We start from the raw sequence: 18,130 nt of genomic DNA on the forward strand, positions 1-18,130 counted from the left end.
TCTTTTTGATAATAACGTTTCATTTTTTATTGCAACATCTAAAAATTATCTGCTTATGGTAAATACCATCTTGTCATTTGCAAGTACGATATTATATTGCAATTACAGTTGCAAGTCCCAGATGTTAGTAGCGTATAGTTTATGGTCTTGTTTTGTTGCGACCCAAAAAAATAACTTATTTTGCAGCATCTGTTTGATTCTAAATGTGCATCTTACTTGTAGTTTTCATTGACATATTGAAGGTGTTGAAAGTGCCATGTAAAATTGCTAATGCTAATCAGTAGCATGTCAATAGCAAAGACAATGTAAACTAGCATCAAACGAGCTCATCTTTGTCGAAGTGGAGCCTTACTTTGCTTTCGTTGAAGCGTTTTTTGAGTCAATTTCTTTGTTGGCAGTGAAAATTGCAACCTTACCAAGAGCAGCGTTTCTTAACCATATGGCTGGGGCCAATTTTTGGGCCGCAAAAAAATATTTAGCATCTCAGCTGTGCTCCACATGGGCCGCGGCGGTATTCAGTTGTTGTACACTTTTCCACCACTTGTGGCAGTAATGACAATCTCAAACAAAGTCACAGGTTTCTTAAGCGCAAAAATTATGACTCAAGTAGTAAAGTTATATTTTCACTTGCCTTTTAATTTTATTGACAGTTTAGAAAATTGTAACTATTTTTTGTCTATTTTAGCACAACATAATTGTATGCAAATGTATTTTTTGTCAGTGGATCATTAAAGTTTGCCTAAGTCTAAATCTAAGTCTAAGATATTTTTAAGTCCTTTCTTATGCAGTTTATTTGGTTCGTACTTATTTTTTTAATCAGCATGAGCTAAGTCTAAGGTTTTTGTGTTGAATAATGTTGTGACTTTTGCATGGTCTCATATCATTTGACCAGGTTGTGAACTGTAAGTAGGTTAGATATAATTATTGAATACGATTAAAAATCAGGAGTAAGGTTACTAATTCAGTGTTAATATTTGATTGGGGCCGGGGCCCCTATGTGGTGGAAAAGTTGAGCCCCGAGGTTAAAAAGGTTTAGAATCCCTGGTAGTTTAAAAGGCTTGCCCTCAACACAGACAGGACCTACAGGACTTAAGTGGAACAGCAACCACCAACAGGTACAGTTTGAGTGAAACTGACACGTTTTCTATGCTTATTTCCTCCTAAATATTTTGGTAAAATCTATCTGCCGCATTCCGATGATGACAAAGCCTGACAAAAACATGTTTAAAAAAATGCTACACTGTTTTTTTAATGTACATTAGTACGACTAATCACAACACTGGGATGCACTGACAGAGGAGCCTATAGAGTCACATATACTGAGGAAGTGTGTGGGTGTCGGGGGGCTGCAAGGATTGAGTGGGAGGGTTTTTCGGGGCAGCAGGGGTCGCCAAAAGGAAAAAAAAAAATGAAGAAATTCTTACTTTTATCAGGTTTAGTCTGTCATACTGAAAGACAATTCAAGAGAAAACAAAGTCAGATGAGCATCGAAAAGCATAAAATAAAAGAAGGGGGAGGGGCTAATCTGGCCGCCGGAGGCCCGATGATGTCATCGAGCGTTTAAATGTGACGCGTTTGACACGAGGGAGCGACGTGATGGTCGGCAGTTGCCCCTCCCCATTCGCTGCGGTTTTATTTGGATTGCATTAGAGGTCGGGTGATCAGGCTCACGTTGCCAGGGCGACCTCACGCCATGGACTGGGGGTCATGTGACCGAGGCTGACTGAGGCTTACACGGGGGACGGGAGGGGCGGCGTGAGTGCTGTTTGTCGGCCACCTCAGATTGAGACACAAAAGTGAGGGGTGATGTAATCATTGTGCGAGTGTTTGTTGTTGCGCGCAATACGTGTGTGTCTGTGTGCAGCAAATAGAGCATCCTAAGAGGCGGCCTCTTGTTTATTTGACTTGCAATTTTCCCTGCTCCTACTAACACCACTTAAAAACAACCATTTCAACTATTTATGATTAGACACTGCGCAGCATGACAGCATTTCAAAAGAAAGCTAGTCTGTTGAGGCGGCATTTTTTGATTTCACACTAATACATTTTCACTTTACCAAATTTGTCTTCCGACATACACGTGCACTCACGGGCCAAGACATTAGGTACACCCACACGCTCAAGTAAGCTCTAATACAAAAGTTGTATACAAAACATGAAGATGATACTCTGTTTTGATTGACTACAAAATCAAAACTAAACATGGTCCTAATACATATTGGCATAAAGTTAAAAGTTAAAGTTAAAGTACCAATGATTGTCACACACACACTAGGTGTGGCGAAATTATTCTCTGCATTTGACCCATCACCCTTGATCACCCCCTGGGAGGTGAGGGGAGCAGTGGGCAGCAGCGGTGGCCACGCCCGGGAATCATTTTTGGTGATTTAACCCCCAATTCCAACCCTTGATACTGAGTGCCAAGCAGGGAGGTAATGGGTCCCATTTTTATAGTCTTTGGTATGACTCGGCCGGGGTTTGAACCCACAACCTACCGATCTCAAGGCGGACACTCTAACCACTAGGCCACTGAGTGGCTGTGGCTGTAAGCTACCTCATGATGTTGTTTTGTATTATGAACAGCTGTGGCTGTAGGCAACCTCATGATGTTTTGTATAAACTCCACAAGGTGGCAATAGCTACATTTGAAGTATTACAAGTAGCCACTGTCCAGCAGCTTTATCTATCACACTTTTTAAGGAGCGCCATAAAAATGGCTGCGCCGTCGGCGGTCTTGTCTCCCTGTAACGTATGTCTGCGCTTAGTGGGACTGTGCCAAAAATATACTTTTCAGCTCTTATGTGTCTTGTGCATGTTAAGAATTGACAATAAATCATCTTGAATCTTGAATCTTTCTGTATTGTTAACAATGAACTCATTAGATGTGTTAATGCTGACTGAGCAGTTTGTGCCTTACAGTTATGACAACATTGGTTTTGTTGTTGCAATATACTTGCAATGAATGGCCATGTGGTCAAAAAGAGGTACGTTCTCATATACTCTAAATCAGGGGTGTCAAACGTATGGCCAGGTTTTATCCGGCACACGGGATGAGTTTGCCAAGGATAAAAATGAGCCGGAATTTTTGAATGAAAGAAATTGCTGTTTTAAATTTGTCCACTAGATATCGCAATAGTAATTATTTGTATCTTTGTAGATTATGCTACACATGCAAGATAGGCTTCAGCACCCCCTGCGACCCCAAAAGGGACAAGCGATAGAAAATGGATGGATGGATGTAAAAAAAAAAAAATAAACCACATGATGTTAGTGCACCAGTCAAATAACATCCTGTAATTTGATTTTGATATAATTTTTTTTATCTTGATAGATTGAAAAGAAAGTATAAATAACAACAAATAAAGATAGAATACTACTAACCGCAACATGTAAGTGTAAAAAAAAAACCCCAGCATCATTATGATTTGTACATTTTCAGAATGTAATTGTTTTATTTTTAAACAAAGAAAACAATATGAAGTTGTCTTTATTTCAAAGTTATCGTGCCGTGATTTTACCAGTCCGACCCACTTGGGAGTAGATTTTTCTCCATGTGGCCCCCGATCTAAAATTAGTTTGACACCCCTGTACTAAATCATTATTAAACATGTATTTATGTATATATTGGTTGCGTATGATTTTTGAGATTTTCAGAATTAACGTCCAATTATTGCCTCGTGCTCTTAGTTATTAATTGCAGCTTTGTTACATGTCAGATTTTTTAAAAGCATATTCTATTTATTTTTGACCTAAATTACGTGTTAAATTAAGTATATCAAGTACAGGCCAAACGTTTGGACACACCTTTTCATTCAATAAGTTTTCTTTATTTTCATGACTATTTACATTGTAGATTGTCACTGAAGGCGTCAAAACTATGAATGAACACATGTGGAGTTATGTACTTAACAAAAAAAAGGTGAAATAACTGAAAACATGTTTTATATTGTAGTTTCTTCAAAATAGTCACCCCTTGCTCCGATTACTGTTTTGCACACTCTTGGCATTCTCTCGATGAGCTTCAAGAGGTAGTAAACTGAAAGGGTTTTCACTTCACAGGTGTCATAGTTTTGATGCCTTCAGTGACAATCTACAATGTAAATAGTCATGAAAATAAAGAAAACACATTGAAATGAGAAGGTGTGTCCAAACGTTTGGCCTGTACTTTATATGTATTGCAGTGTACGGTAGTATTTGTCTTACTTTCTATTATTATATTGTGGCGATCAATATAGACAATAACTAAGCGGGAAGAATTCCGTTTTCTGGTAAAGGTTGAACCACTGCGAATATCAAGTTGACCTACTTTTGGCCCAACAACTTTTAGGTGCACTTCATCTGCAACCTCTGCCTCATCAATAACACGTCTCCACATTGGTGGGACTTTGACGTCAGCAATATCAAAAACCGAGACGCGCGCCACTTCATGCTAACAAGACTGCTATCAGCAGCTGTCCGGGCAATGCTGAGTAGAGACGGACTCTGATAATCTTCGACATCATCAGCTCCACATGACATTGGTGAGCGGTGTGGAATGACAACGCAGTGCTAACAACACGGCTAATGGTCATAGCTGCGACTGTCAGGTCAACCCAGTTTTTTTTGCAATAACAACAAAACACATGCCCGTGGTTTCAGCTCAAGGAAACCCAGTTGTAACTTTGGGGAATGACCCAGTATGTGACAAAGTATCTCCACGTCGTGGCCGTGTTGTAGTGGCCGGGTGATGGATCGTAATGACACTTTGAGGATCCTCCGGGCTACCGATGAGTACTGTAAATCACACAATTTACAATATGTACAGTACAGTACACATCGCTTCTATATTTTTGTTTTATTTGATCTTTTATCCATACATGTTAGTGTGCAATATGTAGCATTTATATTACTATTTTTTTGTTTTTCCCATTACATTTTACTTCTGCTCCTGTATGTAAAAACCTGCACTGCAACAACGCGTGGGATAAATAATATACTGTATTAGGTAAAATGAGTATCAGAATCAGAATCAGAAGTACTTTATTAATCCCCGAGGGGAAATTAAGAATGGGTGGTATTTCCTGTTTAGAGGGCTCTAATAATGTTTGAAACATTTATTTAGAAGGTTAACTTTTTTTTAAACTCTAACTATTACAAATATTTAATTTATTAATAATAATTCTGCTTCATGGAAATTCCTTTAGGCCTGGAACCAGTTGGCCGTGATAAACAAGGCACGACTGTAAACACACCGGTTAAGATTAGGGCTTCAGCTATTGATTATTTTAGTATTCTATTAGTTTGGTCGATTAATCGAATAATTGGATAAAACACACTTTATAGCCTCTATGCGTATTTTAAGGAAAATAGTTGAAACAAAAACTTTCCATAACCTTCATAAATGCACATCAACAAAGAAATTGCACTTTTAACATGTGTGCATTAATTAATTATATATTCATTCATTCAATCTGCTGTTTGCCTCCACACAGATCAAACATCACCGCTCTCTTGTATTCCCTTTTGCAACCAAGTCAGTGTATTTAAAGTTCCAGGTGCTCAATGCAATCCAGATTTCATACATTTTAGTTACACTCATTAAACGATTAACTGAAACCACAGGACATTAATCAAAGCTTTTTTCTAATCAAATGAATCGTTGCAAGCCTAGTTATGGTTATGGTTTTGTTTGTATTGTTTGCTGATTAGCAGGGTCTAATTCAGTGCTTCTTATTTATTTTCTGTTATGCGCCCCAAAGAAGAATAAAAACAAACAATTACGTGTCCTGCCGCAACTCTAAACAGTGTCTTTGGTCTATAAAATTGGTATAAGTACACCTCTGCATAACATTGTATCCATATTAACTAAAAAAAATAAAAAAAATAAATAAAGAAATATAGATCAACTTAAAACAAAGAATAACTTTATTAAAATTAGAGATGTCCGATAATATCGGCCTGCCGATATTATCGGCCGATAAATGTGTTAAAATGTAATATCGGAAATTATCGGTATCGTTTTTTTTATTATCGGTATTTTTATTTTTTTAATGTTTTTTTTTATTAAATCAACATACAAAACACAAGATACACTTACAATTAGTGCACCAACCCAAAAAACTTCCTCCCCCATTTACACTCATTCACACAAAAGGGTTGTTTCTTTCTGTTATTAATATTCTGGTTCCTACATTATATATCAATATATATCAATACAGTCTGCAAGGGATACAGTCCGTAAGCATACATGATTGTGCGTGCTGCTGGTCCACTAATAGTACTAACCTTTAACAGTTAATTTTACAAATTTTCATTAATTACTAGTTTCTATGTAACTGTTTTTATATTGTTTTACTTTCTTTTTTATTCAAGAATTTTTTTACATTTATTTATCTTATTTTATTAATTTTTTTAAAAAGTACCTTATCTTCACCATACCTGGTTGTCCAAATTAGGCATAATAATGTGTTAATTCCACGACTGCATATATCGGTTGATATCGGTATCGGTAATTAAAGAGTTGGACAATATCGGAATATCGGATATCGGCAAAAAGCCATTATCGGACATCCCTAATTAAAATAAGTTGTTTTAGTCTGTAACAGAACATAATTAAAGTGCATCATATTGCATAAAATAAAAAAAATAAAAAGTCCTTATTTAAACTATATTATAAACTATTTTTAACCGACTAGAACCGTTGAAAAATAAAATCAAATAAATTCAAATACATTCAAATTGATCAGCAACATTAACTAAATACATAAAATATTTTAATCTAAAAAACAAAAATTAATAAAAAATAAAAAATCAGATTTTTTTGTATGAATAAAAAATATTAATACAGGATTAATGGCTACAATGAGCACGTTTTGCAATGCACAGCTTTTTAAGCAAAGTTTAAAGCATGATACTGATAAAGCATGTTCCTCTGGGTCACATGTATGCTCCCCTTGGGGGGGCCCTCCCCACTATTTGAGAAGAACTGGTCTAATTCAGCCATGTAGAATATACATGTTATGGTACATGTAGAATATATTTATATTATCTATATATTATATATATAATATATTATATATATTATATTATTTATTATTATTCTTGTCTATTGTGAGCGAACTGTGGTGCTGAATTTCCCCCAGGGATCAATAAAGTACTTTCTATTCTATTCTAATTGGACACTTTTGGAGACTCACATGACAGCACCTACTGTATCGCTCTTTGCTCTTCTCAACGAGCAGCAGGGTCAGGCTGGCATTGTTATAGTTATGTCACGCTAGCTTAAACAGCTTATTAGGTTATTGTCGGGGTTCCACTGATGCAGAACAGTCCATACAGTACACTTGATATGAATTCATCTCTGACAGCGGCAATCCAAAACTTAAGCATTGCTATCTTTTATCAGGGCAAAATCTTGTGTGTGGATCTGTGCAAGTGTACCTAATGTAGTGGCCAGTGAGTGTGTAAACATGATGAGTAAAGAACACGACACAGCATATTATCACAGGGGAGGAGAGGGAGGGCAGGTAGAGCGAGGTGTCACAGTCCATGGGTGCAGAATGGCAGGCGGGAGTGATCTCACAAGACAAGAAGAAGGGCGCAGGACGAGGAGGAGTAGGAAGGAGGAGGAGCACAGACACATTTTTGAAGAACAGAAATAAAAGAGTAATGCTTACTTTGGAAAGTCGCTTGTGAGACTAGCATGCAAACAGGAGAAGAACAAAGAAAAACAAAATCAGAGAAAAAGATGAGCACAAAAGAAAAAAGAAAAACAGCTCAAAGATAATATCAACATCAGATGGCACAGGTTATCATGTGACACGTGGCGGCCACTAACGCGGACGGAGGGCGGGGGTGTGCACACTGTGGATGGGTGAATGAATGAATGAGTGAAGAATGGCAACACGACACAGACTGAATGGGCCCATGGGAGTGACACGGCTTTTTTTTTAAAGGCTGATTGACGACTAGAACATCACAGCCCATCATGGCAATCCATGCAAATATGCTCCTGGGAGGGGTTGGGATGGCATCGGAGCAATCTGATTGGACGTTCTTTTAACATACTTGCACAACAGTGGAATCTCCAAAAAACGTTAATGTCCAATTTGAAAAGCAGTAGTACCTTAATTGGTTCTGTGCCGGGGCTCTTAACTCAAAACGCTTGTATCTCAAATCAACGTCTCCCATTAAAATGAATTTAAATCAATTTAATTGGTGCTCGGCCAACCCAAAACAACACAATTGTATCATGTTACTTGCCTTTTAAATAGAAAAAAAAACACTTTTGGATAATAAACACAACATAAAACAATTCAATAGAATGTTGAGATATTATTTTAACAATCATGGCTGGTGTTAGTCTCATTCTGCTTTAGTATGGTGCAAACTAGTAGTGATATCAACTGGTTCGCCAAATCAGCTATACTCTGCCATGTTTCTGATGATTTCTTTCTTTAATTCAATGAATATAGATGTATAGTACTTTATTGATTCCTTCAGGAGAGTTCCCTCCACCTACTTCTGCTCAGCGCTGTCATTCACACTCAACTTTCTTCCGTCCTATGGTTGGAAAACTAAGTTACCGTATTTAACGGACTATAAGCCGCTACTTTCCCCCACGCTTTGGATCCTACGGCCTATTAAACGGCGCAGCTCGTTTATGGATTTTTCTTCTCTAACGGCCATAATGTTTTGTATTCAACAACAATTTTTCATATCACACCAACGGAAACACTGGGTTGAGGTGGGGGGTGTATATTGTAGCGTCCCGGAAGAGTTAGTGCTGCAAGGGGTTCTGGGTATTTGTTCTGTTGTGTTTATGTTGTGTTACGGTGCGGATGTTCTCCCGAAATGTGTTTGTCATTCTTGTTTGGTGTGGGTTCACAGTGTGGCGCGTATTTGTAACAGTGTTAAAGTTGTTTATACGGCCAACCCTCAGTGTGACCTGTATGGCTGTTGATTAAGTATACGTTGCATTCACTTTGTGTGTGTGGGTCAGCACGCAAAGGCAGTGCCTTTAAGGTTTATTGGCGCTCTGAATTTCTCCCTACGTCCGTGTACACAGCGGCGTTTTAAAAAGTCATACATTTTACTTTATAAAACCAATACCGATAACTTTGAAACTGACACCGATAATTTCAGATATTACATTTTAAAGCATTTATCGGCAGTCCGATATTATCTGACATCCCGAGTGCTAATTCATTAACACACAGTGTAGTGTACAGCAAACCTGCATCTCTTGCCAACTGGTTCTGGGCATGACCGTATTAAAGGAATTTCAGGGACAGTGCTGATAAGAAGTGGATGATATTCATTGAACTAAAGAAAGAAATCATCAAAAACATGACAACAGAAGCAGACTCGGTGAAACAGGTTGACTATAACGCCAGCCAAGAATGTCAATATAATATCTAAAACGGTGGACATTTATTCATGAAAATATGGAGAAGCTGCTGATGGTGTGTTTGACGTGCAGCGGCCGGAAGGAGATACCGTAAAAGTCCGCCCTCCAAAGTAAATACTGTACATTATAATTACTTCATAAAGCAACTGTCGTTGTTAGTAGTGTGTTCTATTGTATCGTTTTGATACAATATTAGTTGCATGTTATGTACTATTTAGGCGAATTCAATACATTTCCATTCATTTCAATAGGAGACGTTGATTAGAGATATAAGCGTTTTGAGTTAAGAGTTTTGTCACGGAACCAATTAAGCTAAATTGAGATACTACTGTGGTTGTACTGCTTTTGGGTGGACTTAGCAGCCATAGCCTTTTTGATGTCACAATAAGTGTTTTACGTGTAGAAACACCCAAAAAACCCAAGAAAAAAACAACTTGTTTTTAATTCTTTACATGCTTACAAAGCTGCAGTTTGATGATTGTTTAAATTAATAATAATAATAATAATAAATTATTATTTAATAATAATTAATTAATACATAAATAATTAATAAATAAATAATTCATTATTAATATTAATGAATTAATAATAATGAATAATACAATTTAAATTTTGGGGAGGTTCCACTGTACTGTATTTATACTGTCCATGCTCCGGCCTTCAATCTGCCTACACAATCTGTTGTTTTGCTACCATCAACATTTGGGATAAAATATATTCTTTAGCACAACAGCAATCGCACGGTGAAGTAACAATTAGGTAAACAAGTAGAAGAACCCAATGGTCACTCCACCGATCCTGTGTTGACACCATTGAGTGTTCTCGCAGGAGCTCTCAAGCAAACATGGTCGCTCACCTTGGAGTTCTTGCCCCCGCTGCGCGCCGACTGCAGGGAGTAGGTCCGCTGCACGACCTGCTCGGGCGTGGAGGGGGACTTGTCCGAGGAGTGGTCCGAGCCCTTCTCCACCATGTTGTCGCCCTCCTGGCTCTGTGGTGTCGGAGAGCGCGAGCGTTTGCGCAGGACGGGCGAGCAAGCGGGCGTGCTCTTGTTCGAGTTACTGGCAGTGCTGAAAGGAAAAAGGGAAAGGAATTAAAAAAAAATAAGGTTGTGGAAATACAAGTCTGTCAACTTATGAGGACATAAACATAATGTAATTTAAGAAAAAAAAGGCATAGATGTAGATGACCAAAGGGTATCCCACCAGGCATTCACTAGTTGTTGTTCTACCATGAATTGATTAACGTGGACCCCGACTTAAACAAGTTGAAAAACTTATTCGGGTGTTACCATTTAGTGGTCAATTGTACGGAATATGTGCAATCTACTAATAACAATTTCATTCAATCAATTAATTCTTGATGTTGTGGGTCTATCCAATAATCAAATGGTGTCATTGTTAGCATGCTTTAACATCAGAATGCTAACTTTTTTTTAAGCTAATTTTGTTGGTGTATACTTTAGAGTAACTTGGTACATGATACATGCTAACTGTTAGCATGTTAACTTTTCCCCCTTAATTCCTTTAATTTTGCAGGCGTAGAGTCATAACTTGGTACTTGACACATGCTAACTGTTAGCATGCTAACATTATTTTTTAGCAAATTTTACAGCTGAGAGTCATACTTGGCACTTGACACATGCTAACTTTTTTTTTTAGCTAAATTTGCAGGTGTACACCTTAGAATCATATAACTTAGTACGTGATACCTGTGAACTGTTACCACGTAGACATTAACATGATAACTTTTTTTTTTTTTTAGCTAATGTTTGGTCTTACACCACAGAGTTATATAGCTTTGTACTTGACGTGTTAACTTTTTTAGCTAATTTTTGTAAGCGTACACCTAAGAATCATATAACTTAGTACTTGACACATGCTAACTGCTAGTACTTTAAAGTTAGCAATAAAAAATGTTAGCATACTAATGTTTAGTCTTACACCACAGAGTTATATAGCTTTGTACTTGACGTGTTAACTTTTTTAGCTAATTTTTGTAAGCGTACACCTAAGAATCGTATAACTTAGTACTTGACGCATGCTAACTGTTAGCACTTTAAAGTTAGCAATAAAAAATGTTAGCATGCTAATGTTTAGTCATACACCACCGAGTTATATAGCTTTGTACTTGACGTGTTAACTTTTTTAGCTAATTTTTGTAAGCGTACACCTAAGAATCGTATAACTTAGTACTTGACGCATGCTAACTGCTAGCACTTTAAAGTTAGCAATAAAAAATGTTGCATAGTAATGTTTAGTCTTACACTACAGAGTTATATAGCTTTGTACTTGACGTGTTAACTTTTTTAGCTATTTTTTGTAAGCGTACACCTAAGAATCATATAACTTAGTACTTGACGCATGCTAACAGTTAGCACTTTAAAGTTAGCAATAAAAAATGTTAGCATGCTAATGTTTAGTCTTACACCACCGAGTTATATAGCTTTGTACTTGACGTGTTAACTTTTTTAGCTAATTTTTGTAAGCGTACACCTAAGAATCGTATAACTTAGTACTTGACGCATGCTAACTGCTAGCACTTTAAAGTTAGCAATAAAAAATGTTGCATAGTAATGTTTAGTCTTACACTACAGAGTTATATAGCTTTGTACTTGACGTGTTAACTTTTTTAGCAAATTTTTGTAAGCGTACACCTAAGAATCATATAACTTAGTACTTGACGCATGCTAACAGTTAGCACTTTAAAGTTAGCAATAAAAAATGTTAGCATGCTAATGTTTAGTCTTACACCACAGAGTTATATAGCTTTGTACTTGACGTGTCAACTTTTTTAGCTCATTTTTGTAAGCGTACACCTAAGAATCGTATAACTTAGTACTTGACGCATGCTAACTGTTAGCACTTTAAAGTTAGCAATAAAAAATGTTAACATGCTAATGTTTAATCTTACACCACCGAGTTATATAGCTTTGTACTTGACGTGTTAACTTTTTTAGCTATTTTTTGTAAGCGTACACCTAAGAATCGTATAACTTAGTACTTGACACATGCTAACTGTTAGCACTTAGACATTAACATGCTAAGTTTTTATTTTTATTTTTTATTCTACAGCCATACACCTCAGAGTTAAATCAATTGGTAATTGACACATGTAAACCTTTAGCATGTTAACATGCTCATGTTAGCTTTTTAATAATTTTGTGGATTTGGTTCCATATTTTGTTTATCAACGCTGGCCGTCGCGCTACCTCAGCATTTCAGTTCAGCTTCAGCATTTTGGCATGGAAACAGGAGTTCAGAACATTTAGATGTAAATATTTAGGAATGGGAATTTTGAACAACTCACGATTTGATTTTTGATTTTCTGAATTCATCATGGTTAACAATTCCAACAGATTCTTACAAAGTATTATTTGGTATAAAATGACAATAAAATGTTTTCAAAACAGGTTATAAAAGTACAAAAACGGCTGCCGACAGATACGTACAGCAAGCAAGTGAGAAGATGGTCGAAAAAAGGTTTTGAAAATAATTTCTTTAAAAAAAAAGATTTAGAATCGGAATTAATAAGAATCGCTATTCGGATGTGAATCTAGTTTTTTTTTAGCACCCCAACTAAATAATAATAATAATAAAAAATACACAGCTTTTATTATTTCCACTAGAAGTATCAAATGCGTGGAAATACTCTGTGCTGTTTGCGAACCTAAAGTTAGACTTGTCACACTGTTGTTTACAATGAACTATTTTATTCAGTATTATTATTATTATTAGGCTAAGCAGTTTGCTGCTTAACGCTAATACAACCTTGCTTCTGTTGCTGCTTTGTTGTGCAAGATTTAGAAACAAGTTGTACTACAGATTATTGAGCTGTCATAAAAGCTGCCGTTTTTTTTGTCCAGAGGCAACTGTTCCAACATCAAATGTAAATACCATCCACATTAAACTGTCACCTCTATGCCTCCACAAAAAAAAGCGAAAATATATGGCGACCCCTCCTATGAAGAATTCAAGAATCCAGTGCTTCCCTCTGTGCGATCCAATCATTGAGTCATCAACTTCAGCAGGGTTTCCTTCCCGTGCTGCCTTGCATTACATCACTGGTGGCTTAACAGGCTTGAAGCACCGCGTGCAACCTGGTAATGAAGGCTAAGCTAAGACTGGAAAACAACAACAACAACACAGCTACGAGGCTGATTTAGGAAGACACGGCGACACTGTCTTTCACAATGTTCCTCTCAAATCCGAGGAACTATGAGGCCTTATATTCATCGACCAGCTTCCATGGGGCACTCAGGCTAATTGTTGTTGCAAACCGAGCCACATGCTGACATACAGGCGAGGATTTGCTGCTATACCTTCATGCACAGCACTACGGTTAAGTGGGATGATCGTCTGTTGCAAACTACAACTACAAAAATACACATTTTGTAAAGCAGGACAAATCATTAGTTTTAGGGATGTCCGATAATGGCTTTTTGCCGATATCCGATATTCCCATATTGTCCAACTCTTTACTTACCGATACCGATATCAACCTTCTACAGATATATACAGTTGTGGAATTAACACATTATTATGCCTAATTTGGACAACCAGGTATGGTGAAGATAAGGTCCTTTTTAAAAAAATTAATCAAATAAAATATGATAAATAAATTAAAAACATTTTCTTGAATAAAAAATAAAGTAAAATAATATAAAAACAGTTACATAGAAACTAGTAATTCATGAAAATGAGTAAAATTAACTGTTAAAGGTCAGTACTATTAGTGGACCAGCTGCTGGTCCATGTGTGCTTACGGACTGTATCCCTTGCAGACTGTATTGATATATATTGATATATAATGTAGGAACCAGAATATTAATAACAGAAATAAGCAACCCTTTTATATAAATGAGTGTAAATGGGGGAGGAAGGTTTTTTGGGTTGGTGCACTAATTGTAAGTGTACTTGTGTTTTTTATGTTGATTTAATAAAAAAAAAATAAAATAAATAAAAATAAAATAAAACAATAAAATAACCCGATACCGATAATAAAAAAAAACGATACCGATAATTTCCGATATTACATTTTAAAGCATTTATCGGCCGATAATATTACTAACTAACTAAATGCACTAACTAATTAGTATCTTTGAAAAACCTTTTTTATACAGCTATGCCAGGGGTCGGCAACCCAAAACGTTTATATTGGACCAAAAATACAAAAAAACACATCTGTCTGGAGCCGCAAAAAATGAAAAGCCGTATGCAAGTGTTATAATGAAGGCAACACTTGTAAGTGTCTATATTAGCTATAATAGCCTACTATCAAAATGACTTTACAAGTCTTATATACCCGGTAAGTGTTATAATGAAGGCAACACATGCAAGTGTCTATATTAGCTGTAATAGCCTACTATCAAAATGACTGTGTCGCAGGCTGAAGCAAATCTCCGTTGACAGAAATGTTGAAATTTCATATTTATTCTACACCTTTTTACAACATTAGAAACCATTAGTAAATCAGAGGCTACTCGGAAGGTGACATAACTCCCGGAAATTACTGGCTTTTAATGGCCGAAGGTATATACAGTATGTGTGTGTCCAAGTTAAAGGAAACAGCAGGCTGAAATATTTTAATAGATTAATAACAATCTTTGGCAAGCTAGACAATGTTTGCTGTGGTCTGGAACAACATGGCACGCAAACAACTATCAGAAATGCAGCCTAATATTACACACAGATAATGTGTCATGAGATATGCAAAACTAAATTATATACAAAGAGGATAAAAGTAAATTATATTAATTGAGCTCAAATATACATACAATCGAGGCATAATGATGCAATATGTACATACAGCTAGCCTAAATAGGGTGTAAGCATTGATTAGCTTGCAGTCATTTGTACTGACCAAATATACCCGATTAGCACTCCCACAAGTCAATAAGATCAACAAAGCGCACCTTTGTGCATTCACGCACAGCATAAAATTTTGGTGGACAAAATGAGACAAAGGAGTAGTTGGAGATGTTACATGTAAACAAAATGTTGCGTCACAGTCCACACTATGGCGAGTTCAAGAACCGCCAAAATTAGTAGGGCAAAACGATGTTGACCAAATAGTCTCATGAGTGAAGCATACACACAAACATATTAAACAGTGGGCTTTTCTAACAATTGGGAAGGTTTGTGTCATGTTTGTCCTCAATTAAAAAACATCCTAAAACTAAATATTACTTATCTTTTTCCATTTTCAATCCTTTTTTAAAAATGCTCCAGGGACCCACTAGGGCGGCACTAAAGAGCTGCGGGTTGCTGACCCCCGAGCTATGCGGTATAGGCTCTCATTAGGGTGTACCTATTGTAGTGTCTGGTGAGCATGCATGTAACAGACTGCTGTGTTGCGTCACTTGGTAGCACAGTATGGCGTTACACAAGCTATTAGAACACCGCCAACACTAAAAGTGAACCAGTTGCCCGCCATTACTGATGTTTTTGTTGTGTCGGCAGCTTATTTGGCCCACATTAAGTAAGTTAAGTATACAGAGCTGGAACACTGACCAGTAAATGTTGGTATTGATTTTTTATTTCCATTGTAGAAAAAGTTGTATTGACACTCAAAACAAATATTGTCAAAATGTTGAATTTAAAAACAAAACATTCATTATCTTATAATCTTTGTTAATTTAACATACCTTTCTTTCTTTTCTTTAGTTTATTTCGACCATGAACACACTGACAGTATAATACATCACACAATTTTATATCATTTCACTTTACATCATGTCCATTTACCATGAATTGATTAACGTGGACCCCGACTTAAACAGGTTGAAAAAACGTATTTGGGTGTTACCATTTAGTGGTCAATTGTACTTGATATGTACTGTACAATCTACTAATAAAAGTCTCAATCAATCAATCAATCCGAAAAGGAGTAGGAAGAAGCAAAGCTTATTTAATCCTACCCCTTCCCCACTTCCCCAGAGCGTTTACAAATACATACGTTCATTTACTGTCTTCTTTTTGTAACACAATTACATCGGTAAATTATTAATACAGCAGTTCTTGTAATAGATAATGAAGTCAGTCACGATTAACATACTGAGATGAAGAATATCCTGTTTTCAATAAGGTTGTACTTTTAAGCACTATTCATTTGAACAACCTCTTAAACTTGATCATATCAGTACATTGTTCAACTTATTTGCTTATTTTATATTTCTCCACTTTTGTTGAGAAGAATTTTTGTACATTCTTGGGTAGCAGGTTATAGTTTGCTTTGTACATCATTTTAGCTGTTTGCAATTTTACCAAATCATTGAACTTCAATATTTTTGACACAATAAATAAAGGGTTTGTATGTTCTCTATATCCAACATTATGTATTATTCTAATTGATCTTTTTTGCAACACGGTTAATGAATGAAGCGCACATTTGTAGTTGTTTCCCCACATTTCTGCACAATAACTCAGATATGGTAACACTAATGAGCAGTAGAGAATATGGAGTAATTTTTGGTCCAGAACATATTTTGCTTTGTTCATTATTGTAAAACATACATTTGCATAACTTCCTGACACATACAAATATTTGAAAACAATATAAAGGGGTTGGTGCATGTGCCTCACAATAAGAAGGTCCTGAGTAGTCCTGAGTTCAATCCCGGGCTCGGGATCTTTCTGTGTGGAGTTTGCATGTTCTCCCCGTGACTGCGTGGGTTCCCTCCGGGTACTCCGGCTTCCTCCCCATATTTGCCAACCCTCCCGAATTTTCCGGGAGACTCCCGAATTTCAGTGCCTCTCCCGAAAATCTCCTGGGACAACCATTCTCCCGAATTTCTCCCGATTTTCAGCAAGACAACAATATTGGGGGCGTGCCTTAAAGGCACTGCCTTTAGCGTCCTCTCTCACTTGAAAAGGAGACTATTATATATGTCTCCGTTATCCACAGCTTTATCTATACCTCATAAAGTAGGCAGTCACGGAGCTATTTCTCAGCGTGTGATTATTCCAGCCGGCACGTTAATACACTGACACACAACATCCGGATTCCCATCATGCATTGCTTCAAAACTACGGCAAGTAGTAATGTCCAAAAACATAACAGAGACGAAGCAGAAGAACGAAGAAGAGACAGTCATGGCCCGAGACAAAGATGGCTATGCTGATAGCTGCGAGCAACATCCCGTTCTCATTTGCGGATGTTTTCAACAAATCCGTGAAGGATATGTTCCCGGATTCAGAGATCGCTCGCCAATACTCAAATGGCAGAACAAAGGCTACTCAAATAGTGAAAGGTAAGTGTTATTTTTTTTTTTTAAGTAAGCAGCAAGTACAGTACAGATAGTAGAACGACTGTGTTTTCATTACTGTGTACTGTACTATATATATATATATATATATATATATATATATATATATATATATATATATAAGAAATACTTGAGTTTCAGTGAATTCTAGCTATAAATATACTCCTCCCCCCTTAACCCCGCCCACGCCCACGCCCCATAAATAAAATTAAAGCTGCAAGCAGCGATGGACGGGACCGACTTTGAGGGCTCATAAATTCCAAACCGAAGCAGTAATTAAAACTCTTTCATCAATTTTTAGTCAGAAGGGTTCAATCTCTCTCCTGTGCTAATTTAAAGCCGACACGACAAATGCGCTCAGAGGAGATAATGTTTGAAAAAAGGTGACTGTTTTTACACAATTTTTGTTTTGAAGGGGGAATTGAAAACTTCCTGTTGATTTTTGCTGGGGGTTTTCAGTGTATGAAATGTAGGTCTAC

General features: G+C 36.7%; 1 protein-coding gene across 12 annotated transcripts in view; it reads right to left on the reverse strand.

Moving 5' to 3' along the window:
• Nucleotides 1-18,130, reverse strand: part of gramd1bb (GRAM domain containing 1Bb) — a 294,278-nt gene that overhangs the window by 63,008 nt on the left and 213,140 nt on the right. For 7 of the 12 annotated variants that reach the window (XM_061972688.2, XM_061972682.2, XM_061972684.2 and 4 more), the window contains 3 exons: nucleotides 10,245-10,455; nucleotides 7,656-7,676; nucleotides 1,425-1,448 (listed from right to left, as the gene is read on the reverse strand). In XM_061972688.2, the coding sequence (XP_061828672.1) occupies nucleotides 1,425-1,448; nucleotides 7,656-7,676; nucleotides 10,245-10,358 (159 nt within the window). In that variant the 5' untranslated portion in view covers nucleotides 10,359-10,455. The remainder of the gene's footprint in view (nucleotides 1-1,424; nucleotides 1,449-7,655; nucleotides 7,677-10,244; nucleotides 10,456-18,130) is intronic. The other 5 variants (XM_072915000.1, XM_072914999.1, XM_072914998.1 and 2 more) reach the window with 2 other exon arrangements.

Source organism: Nerophis lumbriciformis, linkage group LG17, assembly GCF_033978685.3.
Source record: "Nerophis lumbriciformis linkage group LG17, RoL_Nlum_v2.1, whole genome shotgun sequence".
In the NCBI taxonomy this organism is placed as follows: Eukaryota; Metazoa; Chordata; class Actinopteri; order Syngnathiformes; family Syngnathidae; genus Nerophis; species Nerophis lumbriciformis.